At 38.3% G+C, this 15,917-nt stretch overlaps 1 protein-coding gene across 3 annotated transcripts in view; it reads right to left on the bottom strand.

Annotated features, from left to right (window-relative positions):
- L (zinc finger protein Lobe) overlaps positions 1-15,917 on the bottom strand; it is a 98,131-nt gene that overhangs the window by 13,740 nt on the left and 68,474 nt on the right. For 2 of the 3 annotated variants that reach the window (XM_074101554.1, XM_074101556.1), the window contains one exon: positions 9,249-9,463. In XM_074101554.1, coding sequence (XP_073957655.1) covers positions 9,249-9,463 — 215 coding nt within the window. Of the gene's footprint in view, positions 1-9,248; positions 9,464-15,360; positions 15,744-15,917 lie in introns of those variants that run through there. The other variant, XM_074101555.1, reaches the window with a different exon arrangement.

Consider the following 15,917-nt stretch of genomic DNA (forward strand, 5'->3'; position numbering starts at 1 on the left):
TTGGTATACCTTAACCTATATCCTCAGTCGCCTCTTATGACATCCACGGAAGAAATGGAGAGGCCACACGGGTAACACACAGTACTTTATTGCCTGAACATTATGGTCGTGTAAGTTTACTTATTTTTTGCACTTTGGTTGTATTCATATTTTTGTTGCTGACTGTACCTTGGTGAACGGTTCTGGTATGAACTATAGATCAGTTAGAAACGCGTCAGCGTAGTGTGGAAGTGTTTACAGTTGGGTTTGTGCATTCTTAGTGTGGAGGTGGAGGAGCTGCAAGAATACAATATTGTTGCATAGACGTCTATCGGAAGGTCGCGAGTGAACCAAGTAGCTAAATAATTGTGTTAATTTATAGTTAAAAATACCCTACGCTGCCAGACAGACTTGCAAATATTTCTTATGGACACGTAATGCTTGACGATTGAATAAACGTGTTTATGGCACCCTTTACCAACGACTGAGGGTAGACTTCTCTGATGCTATAACTTACTGGGAGCTTTATACATATTATAGAGGATAGAGCGCACGTCCATCTCTGCGCTCTAAAGCATTAGTGCGTTTGCGTCAATCTCAGAGTAATTATGGCATCACCGTGTCCGGTCTAAGAACCTAATTGAGCTAAGTGATGGCGCGTCCGTCGTCTTGCTTTCTTGTACCTTTTCACTCAATTTATCGCGCCAATAGGTATGACTTTAAAAATACATTTAAAATTATCTAGCGTTTAATTGACTACCCTCAGGTTTAGTTGTATTAGAAGTGGAAATTACAAGACCCATAACAAAATATAACTATTTGCTTGACTTACTTATATAAAAAACAAATACAAAACTAAAACTAGAAGAAAAAGAAGAAGAAGTTGTATTTTTCTGCAAGTTGGCGTTTACAAAAAATTATAATGTATAACGACTTTTACACAACAACATTACTAACGTATTAAAATCTATGTAAAATCTCATGACCGCATGCAATAAATTTCTTCATAAAATATTATAAGTATTGAATAAATAAATAAACTGAACCAAGAGAATCAAACACATGTAGTTTGCTACATTTTATATCCAAAAAACCGGCCAAGAGCGTGTCGAACACAACTGAAAGAGGGTTCCGTAGCCATTACGAAAAAAATAAGTAATATTTTTTAAGGATTTCGTCTTTTAAGATTGGTTTTTTGGAATCATTTTGTATTTTTTATTTCAATTCCAATTTTTTTGTTACTTTTACGGTCATCCCGTAAAACCTATATTATTATATAATAAGGTATTGCCGAGAACCTGGGTTCGATTCCCAGCGCTGGTCTTATTTTTCTGGTTTTTCTGTGCATCTATATTTCAGTTTGTATTTTCGATTTCGTCTTTTGTATGGAATATTCCAAGTTTAGGTATATTTTATACCTTAGGCTGCTATTTACTCTTAAACTACTAATAATTAACAAGAAAACTTAACTGTTATAATTTTCCTTGTAAGTTTGATATACTTACTTTCTACCATCCTGATTTTTTTTCAAAATTTTTTACCCACCAGTTTAGATTTTAAAAGGGGGGGACGCTCGATTTTAATGAAAGTTTGCACTTTAAAGTTTAATATTTTGCAAACAAATAACTAAATCTAAAAATTGTTTTAGCAACCCCCTAATGGTTTTAAAACACCTATCCAACGATACCCCACACTACAAGGCTGGATGAGAGAAAAAAAAACAATTCCGTTTTTGCCATTTTGGCTACGGAACCCTAAAAAGTTTTAAAGAAAATCTTGGTCCTGACAATTATGAACGCAAAAAAAAATGCCGAAACGGCCGCAGTCCTCTAGTGTGATCTTTAATTGGTAGGTAGGTACTTGCTTATGTGGAAATTCATTTTTATTAATGGGCTAATTATTAGTTTTCATTTGACACCCTTATTACAATTTTAAAAAAACCGCCTTCGTTTTTGGCGGACTCTATTTTGTAATATTATAAATACCCTGTTCACTCCGACAGTTTTCAGGAATCTAATTCTAAATGGGCTACAGATAGGACCAAAGAAATAAACATACATAGATATGCTCGAAAAACATAACGCTCCTTCAGGCAGTCGAGTAATAAGGAATTCTTTTAAAAGAATCCCCTGTAATAAAAACCTATAATGTTCGCTTATTTTGGACGATTGATAAGTTATAAATTAATGATTACTGTTAGTAATACTATAGTATAATGGCGCTGTTTTTATCTTTATTTTCTTGCCTAGGTTTCATTTTTTTTAAAGTGTGAAAACGTTCACTAGGAGCATTTCCGACTTAAATAAAGATTTAAAAAGATTTTCAACAAAACAATACATATGTTACCCATTTACCCAATTAAAAATACCATCGGAAACATTTCAACACTAACGTGAATACCTAAACTTAACACTAATAAAAGAGCGTCTGCGCACGATCTAGAGAAGCGATCGATCTAAATTAAATCATTCGCAGGCACGATATATCAGACCTTGTTCTAGAGCCTAGCTATTTTAATTGCTCACTGCTTTAGGTACTATTTAGTTGTATGCCATTGTTTTCAGGATGAACATTTTTACAAGCCTTCTGTGATTTATTGATGCTGTAATGCGCAAGACAACTTAACTTAAATTTAAAGTTGTAGATTCAATGGAATAAAACTTTCTTAAAAACGTCACAAAACATCTGAAACTTAAGCTAAAAAGGTTTACTTTTGTCATACGTAAAAGAGGAGTCGTGTTGACTGAACTATTGTGATATTGTGTACTTTAGTAGTTTGCTTTAATATTAAGCGAATCACTTGTTATGATTAGCGATTGCCAGCGAGTGACGCACGCGCATGGTCTACGCACGGAGTTTCCCAAAACATTATACGAGTAGAACAGTACTATTAGTTATTCTGTGCTAGAACTTAGTAACGAGCACAGTACTAATAAGTTTATGTCAAAATTTTTATTTTTAGTAAAGATTTTAGATACTTAGATCTTCTTGAAATATTTTTAACTTTAACAATATGCAGCTACACTTACGTAGTTACGTAATGGTATACAAGTTTCATCAGGCCTTTTGACGTTGGTTAGAGTTAAAAGGTTGGTTCATTACCCGACTGCCCGAAGGAGTGTTATTTTATTGTAGGTAGGTTGAGGTAGGTACAATTTGAATTGCGATCCACCATGAAAAGTTTTCCCAATAAAACTACCTACCTAATACTGATTTTCTTTGTCAGGCATTGCGCTATCTTTATGACATTTATTTGAAAAGGTTGTCGTGTTCTATTCACATTTCTATTAGAGTACCAAAAATATCCCTATTTCCCTAAGCACTAGGTACTTGGAGTCGCACGTCTGCTGGTCGGTGAGTGGTGCGTCTCGCAGTAACCGCCGCATAAACATGGCAGCGGCATGTTTACTCCTCCCGCTTAATTGGAGCAATCGGGCTCCGACAGAATTAATAAATCCAATCGTCCGCAAGCGATAAATCGCCGCGGCCAGCGCCTAAGCCCGCAGCCCAGGCCACGCGTCACACAAACTACCGTCCACGATAATAAAATCAGAAATAATATGCATGTGACATCTAATCTTCTGCTTATTCCGATAAACATTGAAATAAACTTGTGCGTTTGGAGCATTATTATCACATTAAAGTATCCAACAGCGCACACAATTATCATAGATGAGAAACTTTTCATTTGGATATTGATGCACGCTGCAGTGGACAACATATTGCGAGACATTCAGTAACGTGTTACTGCCACGGTTCGTGCGAATAGGTATTCAATAAGCGGTGCGCGCGACGCCGCGGGAGCCGCGCCCTTGGCTGCACGGGTCCTGGAGCCCTGCTGGCTGCTTCATAAGCACAGCATCTCTGTTTATGTTGAAAAGACACGCGAATCACAATTTATTATTATCAGCGTGAGAGCGAACGAGTTGTATTTCCCAGTAAAGATCACCAAGACCGTTCTAAACAAGTTTGTACCACAAAGTTGGGCTTGATGGTCAATAAAAATGTCGGAATGGGCACCGGGAGGCTACCGAGTGGCTTTCACAGGTGTAACGGCGGCGCCGGCGCGGTTCACATCACTGGGGGCAGGGGTCAGCGCGACGGCTCGATTACGCTCCAGTATAAATAGAGTAAGTACAAACAAATTGTACGACAAAAATTACACTGTTGATATTTTTATTGCTTTTTACATTTTTAAGCATCACATAGCTATATTTATTCTGGTATATTTTTTATGATTAAAAAATTTATCAAATTATTTTAGCGCGTAAAACAAAAAAAAAGTATACCTTATACCTATCTACTCAACACCATTTTTAATCACAAAAAAGTAATGTCCCGTTATTTACTCGAACCTCGAACGATTCCAGAACTGTGTTGAGGCTAAAGAGATACCGGATTTATGTACCTAGTTCGAGTAATATCTCATCATCATTATTATCCTTCATCAAGACATCAAACATGGAAAAAGGATACCTACATTAGGTATTTTAAGAAATGTAAAGTATGCAGATAAACTTAATTGAGAGCAGAATCGCAATAACAAACGCAGTCCAGCTAGCGGCAGAGTGGGCGTGACGTCGCACCAACAACCATCGCAGTTTCGCAGTCTGCCGGGCGACTACTTTATTACTGCAAGATTGCACCTCGTCTGATCAGTCTCTATCAAACACAATACGTAAATTACTTATCAGACCGCTTAATTAGCACTGACAGCCAAGAAGAGTTTCTTACGATTCCTAACTTTAGAATCGCGCTGAGATCTTTTACAGTTTTACGATGTCCCCGGAGGCGCATCAAGCTCAAAGCGACTGGCTGCGCGAGGACTGCCAATTGATTTATTTTTAATGAACGCCTTTTGCAAGCTGCGGTGCGATGATAAAGGTGTGGCGCGCAGGCTAGGGAGTTGTTATCGCGAGCCTATTTCCGGCCGTCACCGCTCTGTCGCGGGCGAGCGCGACGCGATCATCGCCCGATACATTTGTCGGCGGCCGCGGCCGAGCTACAAGCCTGCGTCCGCGCATGCACTGATCGCTATCAACTGAGACGCAACGACGACCATGCAATTTCTTCTGATAATCTAATGAAATCCCTTAGCAATCAATAACCTATTCTGATTTATATTCAACGCAACACGAACTACAACTATTCAGGTGTTATTTTTGTCACTTCATGTGTATGTGACCGATCTCTATCCTGCTTGCTAGATTGGGGAGCGGCGGCATTTGTGACGTTTCTATTTGTCCTATCTCAGCTAGATCTGTCGCGGCGTGTTGTAATCGTAACGCAGCGAGATCGCGGGCGAGCGGCGCAGCACAAAGGGGCAAGATGTACGGCCGGCGTAATGGCCCCGCGTCAGACCTCAGTCCAGCTCAGTGCAAGGCGGCTGAGATACATATCTACGCACCGGCTCTGTAAATGGGCCGTTTTGGGTATCTACTTGCTAATGAAGCAATGCGTCTGAAACTGGACTGTGAATTCATAGATAAGTATGAGGAATTTAATAGGCACATTGTTATGCTGGTCAGGTTATTCTGTACTTATCAAGATGCAATAAACCAGTTAGGTGAATTACATTCATCGAGCTACGCGCAAAGTGATAATTATGAGACTGAATACGCTATCATCTTTCTTGTTTTGATCAGTTTTGATTGATCGTCGGTCTTGTTGCCAGGTCAGACTCAGACTACGTTGCAAAATTAGCTTTTCAGACTCATATTAATATCTCCCGGTATTTAATCACAACTATTAATAATTGCTAAAATTACATCTACGTTTCGACCACAGCGGTCGTAGTCTCGAGGAGACTGAAGTGTAGGTTATCACTTTACTTTAGCCGCGCGAGTTTTCTTATTACTACCCGCACATAATGTTCTTTTTTAACCGGCACCTTATCATTTCGTCACACAATATTCAGGCTGGAAACAGTGCTCGACCGACGGTACGTCCCGACCGTACGTCCTGACCGTCAGCGCTGACCGTCGGTTGCGAAAATTCATTCAGTGCTACGCTGACGGCGAACTGCAACGCGTGTGTACAGTTCACAGGTCGGTCGCTTCGTCAGCGAAGCACTGAACGCATCCATACAATCTTATAGCTCGTCGGTTGACCGACGCCGCGCGACCGACGAGCCGGACCGACGGCTCGACGTGGGCTCGACCGACCGTACGCGCGCACCAAATCACGTGCGTACGGTCAGCGTAGCTGTGTGCACATTCATAGACTTGCATAGATATAGCTACGCTGACGGACGGTCAGCGCTGACCGTCGGTCGAGCACTGTTTCCAGCCTCACAATAAACTGCAACTTTTCCGGAGATACGTCCACATTTGCCTATCACCGAATTTCATGCAGAAGAAATCTTATATATTTATCATCCCGGTTAGAATACCTGTATTTCAACCGCTTTCCACATCGTTCTGGAGTATTTTGGAATTGAAAATGAAAATGAAAATAAAAGAATTTTGAAGCTCGATCCATTGCTATTCGATCCATTGGTATGGTCGGAATTCTAACAAATGTTCGGGTATGATTGATTTACCCGGATTTGTGTTGTGTGTCGAAGTGATAAGGTGCCTTACCATAAAACAAAAAACAAAATATGGATGGACTAAAATAATTTCTTTGCTCACCCGCGACCTTATGATAGCTAAGTTTATGCAAGATATGCGTGTTCATGCAGTTCCTACAGTGCAGTTTTATGGAGTTACAGTGACAAATTAAAACGTTTGTCGTGGTTTGTTAGTCTTAACATCTGGTAGCATGGTGTACGGTTGTGTTGCTCTGAACATGAGCTCTAGTTGAGTTCGAAACGCGTCAGTGTCGTGTGGTGGAAGTGATAGATGGGTTTGAGTAATTTCTGTGTGTTCTTACAGTGTGGAGGTGGAGGAACTGCATGAACACGCATATCTTGTATAAACTTAGCTATCATAAGGTCGCGGGTGAGCAAAGAAATTCTTTTAGTTCATTCGCAAAGTAACGCCTGGTTCAATAAATCAACAAAATAGGTGTAGTTCGAAAAAAAGCTCGCATTATTCATGGTTAAGTCCCGGAAGATATTAGTTATAGATATTAGCACAAAGTAGATAAATATAATATTAGATATAGTTATGAGTAGGAATCGCGAAAGTTTAAAACATGATGAACAGTCAGTAATCGTAATCCCATCTGTCATGAAGCTAATTTGATTATAAATAATTCAAGAATTAATCCTTCGTGTTCGAAGTGCATTTACACAAGCAATCTGCTGTAGCAGAGAGCAATGTCTAATATCAATAACCCTCCTTCTTCGCAGTCGGGTAAAAACCGGAGGTGACAACATCTTTGCTGAGTATCGACTCAACGAGCAACCACTGATGCTCATTAGTCGAATCGAAACGTAAGAGTTTGAAACCTACCTAATATAAATGGGATCTATCAAAATTTTATTCTTAATGCCAATATCCCGCGTATAACCCTGTTTATCGGAATGTTTTTTATTTTTATTCCGATTAACAGGGTAGTACTTTGTGTTTGGTACTGCATTGTATTTTTTATGACTGTTTTCTAAGGGTGCGCGAAAGTTCATATAAAATTGCAAATTCGAATATTAAAACTTCGAAAATATATCTCATTCAATTTTACATTCTAATGATCATTATAACTTTTTATTTTAGACAATAATCATGGAACTCCGAATTTATTATATTCATAATGTCATTCAACATAAATACCTATATTACTACAATTTATGTATATATCATTATTCAACATATCGATTTCAGGCAATAACATTTGGTATTATATATATTTTAAAATATATCTTTGTTTATTCGTAATCTATCCATACAAAAATGCAAGTAACCTAAAAATAAGAAATTATAAAATTAAGAAGCCAGAAAATCCAGTTAGGTTGTGACCTACACAAAACCTAAATGCTGCCAAAAAATGGGTTAGGTTAGTTTAGAACTGCGACCCTCACGGAACCGAAATCCTGCCAGAAAAGTGGAGGTTAGGTTAGAACTGCGACCCTCACAGAACCGAAATCCTGGCAGAAAAGTGGGTTAGGTTAGGTTAAAACTACGATGATTATATAAATAAGTTTGTAAATTAAGAAATTATCCCAAATAACATTATAGGTATAGATAGATAGATCAAATCTCAGCGATGACATTATGAGTGAAAAAAATTGCAATATATATCATTATGATTATGAACAATGTAGGTAGTAGTAAAAATGATTATTTTAAAAATATATAATAAACAATTTTCGTAGAAATGATGATTATGATTACAAAGCGGTATTATTATAAATAATCGAATAAAAAATTGTATATGAGCCAATATGGACCCGTTATCTGAGAGCTTTGTCATTTCTGATTTGGCAAATTCATTTTTGTTTGGGAGAGTAGACCTTCCGTTTGGTCCTTTATTTAAATTAAAAGTAAAATATCAACCTTCAGATAGATATACCTACCTCTTTAAGGTTCACAATGAACAATGAAAGTTGAAATGAATGTTCTACGCAGATTGGCAGACCACGTTTCGCCGAATAACGGTACGCCGATGAATTTGTACGCAGATGTATTGTTTCGCAGACTAACGCTTCGTAACTCAACCTTTAGTAGACTATTCAGTTGGCTTGTGTTAAGCCAAGCAACTATTAACAGAAATTCGTTTAGCCGATTAATAACTAGATATACATTTTCAACGTTTGCTCGAACAACTTTTCGCTTTCGAATTTGTGTTTATTTTATATTGAAGTCATAACAAACTTGGTCACAATTCTACCTAACAATCCTCCTCGCTCACGCTCGTTGTCGCACCTAACTACACATTTTGATGCCATGTGATAACTCTGTTTATCGTGTTTCGGCGAACAGTTGTTCGGTTAACTGAAACAATAACGAAGCAAACAATCGACTAAAAGTAAATCTGCATATCGCTATTCTTCCTACCGACTACTCGGCGAAACGAATAATAGGCGTAACGAAATTATACCAAACGTTGCTCGGCCAAAAGAAAAATCTGCCAATTGTTGTGTACGAATCGAAAATCTGCGTAATTAAACTCGGCAAAACGACAGGTCACCATTTTGAAGAGATAGCAATATTTGATCATAAAATACGATTGTTCGATATATCCAGTGTTATTTTGGTATGTAAGATCGTGTTGAGACTTTTTTCTTGGTCGTTAGATCCGAATCCGATGTCGTTATAACTGGTGGTGCTTTAACGGTTTTGTCTGTATTTTTTTTTAATTATCTATGTATGTATACTACTTTTACTAACCTGTTCATGTTTCTTCAAATACGACAGGCGTGGGAAAGCCTTATCGCAGAACTGGCACTGGTAGGGCGTGTGTTCAGTCGCACCGAGCGTGAATGGCGGCTCTGCGTCGGCGTCGCCGGGCTCCGCCGCCTCGGCCGACGTCGGTGACGGCGACGGCTCCGGCGTCGACGACGGCCATGAGCTACCCGCCGTGCTGCCCACGCTGCCCAATGCTTCTGTAACAAGAATATAGTGAGACACACACACACACTGTACAAGAAGATAGCGTATGAGTGAGAAAATGAAATGTTCGGGGAATTATCGTTTGACGTTTGAAGATGTTAGTAAAATTTGGTTACTGTGGAGACCTATTTACTCTCACAAAGGTACATTCAAGTCATATGATAGTAAGTAGGTACGTTGCTGTTGCTGTTGTTGTTCAGTGTTCACTGCAGAAAAAGTTTATCAAAGTTTATGTTATTTCATGATTATTTATACAAAATATTTTAACTGAGTACAAAAACCCATGAAAATAAACCGTTTTCCTTCATTATAAAGCTCGTGGTACATTTCAAAAATATTTGCCATATGAATGTCGAAAAACTCAAGAACACTATTATATTCTTGCACGGTTGATTTTACAAGCATTCTGCGCAAGAAAAGTCAAAGGAAACAGTTAAATCAAATGACAACTCTGAGAAGATTTTACAGGCGCTGTAAAGCACATTAAGGCAGACAGCGAAGCTCTAGGCTCAAATAAAGCCATCATAAATATCGAGAAAGCTCCACATTTCAGCGTTAAAGGCGATATATCTCCGGGAGCACCTCGAGTGGCGTGAAATATAAACAAATTGAATGGGCCGCAATGACGAGCGGTATCACCGCAAATGATGAGTAATGTCGGAGGCACCGCGGGCGAGACCGCCGAGGCTCCCGCCATCGCTGCACGACCAAAAATAAATGCAATGCCTTCAAAAATTACCCCACTACCGCTAAATACCTTATAAATTCTGTTTACGTTCGTATTTATTGCCGTAAATGGTTATCCATTGCATTTGTTAACATTAACATCTTGGAGTTGAACATTTGCGAGAGCTTTACTACTTGGTATATACAATTTTATTTGTGGCTAACTTTTCAGTTTTTTACTTGTTCTAATATTATGTCATTGTAAATGTTCCCCTTTCTTTATTTCTCAAAATCTCAAAAAGTCCAGTTTAAAATTAGTGTACGCTCTTGTAACATTTTTTAGTAGCGTGGGTAATTTTATTGTTTAATATTATACTAAATGTATGTATGTATTTTATAAAACAATTGACGAACGTCAAGATGCAATAGGTACAAATAAATGAGTTTCTCTGTTCCGCATTCACACTTTGACAACTGAACTGATTGCCATGACATTTTTCACATCATATTACTTATTTTTTATTACAAGATCAGAAAAAAATAGGAACCTTTTATCGCTAAAAAAAATATTTGTTCCCGAGGGCGTGCTATAAACGAATTCTTCACTGACGAAGTCGCAGGAACGACTAGTTTAATAATATTTAACATCATGCATTCATTGTATCCTTAAGAGTTTTTCAGCACCATGTCTCCCTTTCTCTCGCCTAATAAGGACTATTAATATCAATCAGTTCCCACGACGCCCCGGACGCGGCAACGGGGCTACCTAATGGCCGAAATGATAACAATTGAATTTAGACATTCGCACGACCATTAGGAGCTTGTTTATTTCCATGCAATTTACTGATCTTTATATAATGTGTAATGATTTTGAACAAAGTCGGTCGGTAGCTTACAACTGTGGCGTAGCTAGGCAACCCAGGACTCCGGTGCAAAAAGATAAATTGGAGGCCCTAAATTTTTGCAAGTTTTATGTAGTAAAATAGAAAATATTATAATGCAAATATCATGGGACACTTGACACCAATTGACCTAGTCCCAAACTAAGCAAAGCTTGTAATATTGGATACTAGGCAACGGATAAACATACCTATATAGATAAATATATACTTAAATACATATTAAACATCCAAAACTCGAGAACAAGCATTCGTATTATTCATACAAATATCTGCCCCGGCTAGGAATCGAACCCGGGACCTCAAGCTTCGTAGTCAGGTTTTCTAACGACTTAGCCATCCGGTCGTCAAATCGTATCGTAAAGCTACCTTTAAATTGAATGAACTAATATCTATTGAGCAACAAAACAGAGTCGATTAAGATTAAAGGGTGTATGTATTAGGTTAAGTACTGTTAGGTGCGAGAAATTTTCGATTTTGAGCACAATTTGAGCTTTACTATGCTGGTTAAGATCCAAGGGCCCCCTGAGCGTATAAGTATATAGGGGGCTGGTTGCTCGGCACCACCTAGCCCTCCGATAGTTAAGCTACTGGTTAACAAGCGCTGCTTGCCTAGTGTTTATAAATGCTGCCGGGTTCTCGATTTAATACGTGACACAGAAGTCACAAAAACAAAAGCACATACAGATACACAGTAACGCTCAGGCTGCTCTTTCCAACTGGGCACTCTGGACACGTGCCTGGGCTCCATTACAGATGGTCCCCCCTCGTGAATGTAAGAAAAGACTTTAGGAGTATAGATTGAGTAGTCAGAGGTCGGTACATTAATCATACATAATCTTTTATCACTGGAATTTAGGACTACGTTGCTTTATACTGAAATCCCTGTCGTGAAGTCTCTAATCTAGCATATCATCGTTTAAAGTACTATTTTGTAATATGATGCAGTTGCGATAACGCAGAAGCGGAGTAGGTGTAACACCGGTTTTTCACTGTGCGTATCAAGATCGGTCGGTCAACCACGTGACCTAGAGATGCTACGAGTCGTATAAACGGAATTTAAGAGTACTTATACACTACTTATTTTAATGCGGAACACATGTGCGCATGCGGAACCGCGAGCGCGTCTTAGTAAGGGTTTTCCGACAGGCTAAGGGGCTGTTTCACCATCCATTGATTAGTGTTAACTGGCGCTTAGGTATGATGCCGTCTCTATTTGTTTTGTTTGAATAGACGGAGACGGCATCACATTTAACCGTCGGTTAACGCTAATCAATGGATGGTGAAACAGCCCCTAAATATCGTTAGATGTCGTTAGTATCGTGAGGTCCGTTTGACATTTGCGTCGTGTTTGTGATTGGTTAAACATTAAATTTAAAAATCAAAAAACCCGACTGCCTTAAAAAGTAAAAGGAAGAAAATAAGTCTAGTGGTCTAGAACTCTGTCAAGAAGCTCATTTAAGGTTCAACAGTCGGGACCCATTACCAAGATATACTTTTTTGATATTTCTGTGAAAATAGTAGATATAACCCATATATATTTAGAATTATCTAATTATTAGCTTTCATTTGAATCCCATATTGTTACTAGGCTACTTTTTAACCCGGAAAATGCACAGTTCCCGAGGAAACAGCGAGCGACAACCGAATTCCACGCGGGCGAAGCCGCGGGCAAAAGTTAGTAGGTATGTTTATAAGTGGTAGGTGTAGCGTGTCGGTGGTGAGTCCAAGATAATTAGCAGTGGTTGCAAGCAATGGTCGGGTGAGTGGCGCCGGCGCAGTGGGCGGCGGAAGCGTACATCCTAATTGCGCTGTCTGGGACACCTCGACCGGCGCCTCGGCAATCAACACCGATCGCTCTAATACAGACCGACTTACTGTTATTGTAGTTTATGTAACCGACACTATAACTAGACCTCGTCTGTACCTGCGGGGTCAATTTAATTGACGGAAAACTGGAATTTGTACTAGAAATAGGTACGTTGAAGGCTCTTCAAGCAATTTAGGTTAATTTATTTCGGAGCTTGGGTTGTACTTAGGTATCTATCTCTAATTATCAGCGGATGTTAAATAACGAGATTTTGGCAGCATCTTCTGATTTACGCCGCTACTTAACATTTTTTTTTAATTGCAGCATATACTTTAAGTAGTCAGCTTATATCAACTTCAGAAACAAGGAGTGTATTTAGAGAGTCAATTTTTTAATAGAAATTTAGAAAAATCTGTGATTATTTATTATTGTGATTTGTGATGTACCTAGCAGTATAATGTAAAGCATTTTCTAGTTAACTTTCAAATAAAAATAAAAATCTTAAGTATTCTTTTTATTGTAGGTTATAGTTATAGTGACTTATAATTTTGCTTTGTCATTAGAAATTTTGTTTTAAAATGGTAAACAAGGAGTTGTGTAAATTAAAACTTTTTTTACGCCAAATCGTTCTATGATGAGTTTTACGATCGTCAGAGCCTAATAGTCATAATCAATAACCTATACAGTTCGGCCTTGTATCCGGTAGACATCGTTCTAACTGGTGACACTATTTAGGTGAAACGGTTTCTAACTTGTGTAGATATTACGCTGAACATCTAACAACTGACGACACTGAGTTCTGATGGGTACTAAATTGGAAATTACAGAATCGAGCACTCAAAATATCACCCAATTGGCTTACTTTTATACTGTATTCGTAGCTTCTTTTAAATGTAAGGCTGATTGCTGAGGCTATACTTGAACATGTAACACCTGCCCGGGTGATTGGCTGTAGATTACCTAATTGCAATTAATTTCGACGTTCATAGTGATTGCCAACTAACAACCATGGATGGCTGTATTAAATTTATTATTGAATTAATAGTCTCCTTTATTCAGTAAAATGGTAGGTGCACTTTATTATACTTAGTGACAATTATTTTTATTATTTATTAGATCCGACTATTAATTTTGCATGCCAATGTATGGTGAATTGTGTTGATCTACACTGATTTTTTTATAAAATCATTTGTACCATGATTCGAGCAAATAAAACATATAACTTTTGAACTTTGAATACTTAATTTCGTTTCAGAGTGTACACATTTCAGTGACATCTTAGTTGCGTATATAAATTTGTAACTGTTAACTTATACATAAATCTGTCACATATCGTGGCTACAAGTATTTATAACAAACAATGAAAACATTATCAATTGGTATATAATTGTAGTAACTTTCAAATGTATACTTTTTGTGCTCGAATGTACACGTCCCAGTGTATGAGATTTAATGATCATATATGTCCCTACTGTCTGCTCTATTTTTAATGACATAAAATTTAAAATGGTGGGACTTAAAAATAGTTAGACATATTTTATTTTATTAAGTATACTTTTGCATTTTAAGTTTAGGTAAGAGTGTAATCTAAACATACGATGGGGTTTATAAACTTTAAAACTTGTCACCAGGGACCATAAAATGCGAGCAAAATCGATTAATTGATGATTATGATTATTATTATTATTTATTAGATCCGATTATAAATTTTGCATGCCAATGTATGGTGAATTGTGTTGATCTACACTGATTTTTTGTAACATCATTTGTATTTAGACTAGTGTATTTCAATACAGAAATGTAAATGTTTAGATAGTTTAATGGGGAAATTTATATAATTAACACACCGATTGACGTTGTTTTGTTTACATTTAGTTAAACACCTATCCCAAACCAAGTATAGGTACGTATTTATTTTAAAACATTATAAGAAATATAATTCTCATTCATGACGCAACGTTTTGACCCTTTGCAGGTGTCGAGGTTATGGGTTGACCGTGACATGTGCTTTTTAAGGATTTTGGGACACGATAAGATTGGACAGATTGCGTCCCTAGATGAATCGAAAAAGACAGACAGGGCCGTGAGAGTGATATGACGACGGCGCATGGACGAGATTTGTACGTTGCGTACGATTTACAGAAATTCATTTGTCTTGTGATATAAGTCTAGATTGTGTTGTGCATAGCATAACAGCTACTTTAGAGAAGTTTGATATAAACTCGGTAGAATATAGAAATAAATAAAATATAGAAATTATGAATCTCCCAAAATTATTAAAAAAAAAACAAAGACGTAAGCATTTTAATTAAAGTAATTACGTACACCTGTGGTATCGTATTGCAAAAAATCTTTTAGTAAAGTAAACAAAGTCAGGTATACTTAATTGATTCAGACAATACTTTGTAGAGATCCATATCAATGAGCTGTCCATATCAATGTACACACCACAGATGTAGTAGCGAAGGAGCAAGGTAAAAGTTTGTATAGTTCAGGTAGTCAACCATTAACTCACCTTTTAAATCATCCGAAGTTACATCGTGGTTCTCCTTATTGGCCTGTATCTTCTCGATAAGATGCTCCAGCCTGCTGCTGTTCCCTTTGAACAGCATGATCATGTCGGCGACCGCGCCAAACTAACCGCGGTGCGCGTGAGCAGATTGCCGCAGGTGCATCGGTTCCAGTTTATTTCGGACGTTTTTGCGGCAGTTACCGCGAGTGCAAATTAGCGTACGCGTGTCCGACAGGTGCTGCTAATTGGCGGGGCACTGCGCTTCCTTCACGGCTATTATTTGAGTTTAAACGACAATTTGAAGCGTGCACCTTTGGCTTAATAATTTCGGTGTAATTCCGTTGTTTATTTGTGGACGCCGGCGGCGGCGGCGGCGTGTGCGGCGCGACTGCGAGGTGGGCGAGTCGGCGCCCGCCGCGGCACCTCGGCACCCTGCCCCGCCTAGCGCGCGGCCCGCCCACACGACACCCCCCACCACTGCACCCACTACTGTGCCAAGACTATTCCGAATTGAAATTCGATTTATAACGTTATCGTGTTTGTTAGTACTTAAACGAAGT

Source organism: Choristoneura fumiferana, chromosome 18 (genome assembly GCF_025370935.1).
Source record: "Choristoneura fumiferana chromosome 18, NRCan_CFum_1, whole genome shotgun sequence".
NCBI classification, from domain to species: domain Eukaryota; kingdom Metazoa; phylum Arthropoda; class Insecta; order Lepidoptera; family Tortricidae; genus Choristoneura; species Choristoneura fumiferana.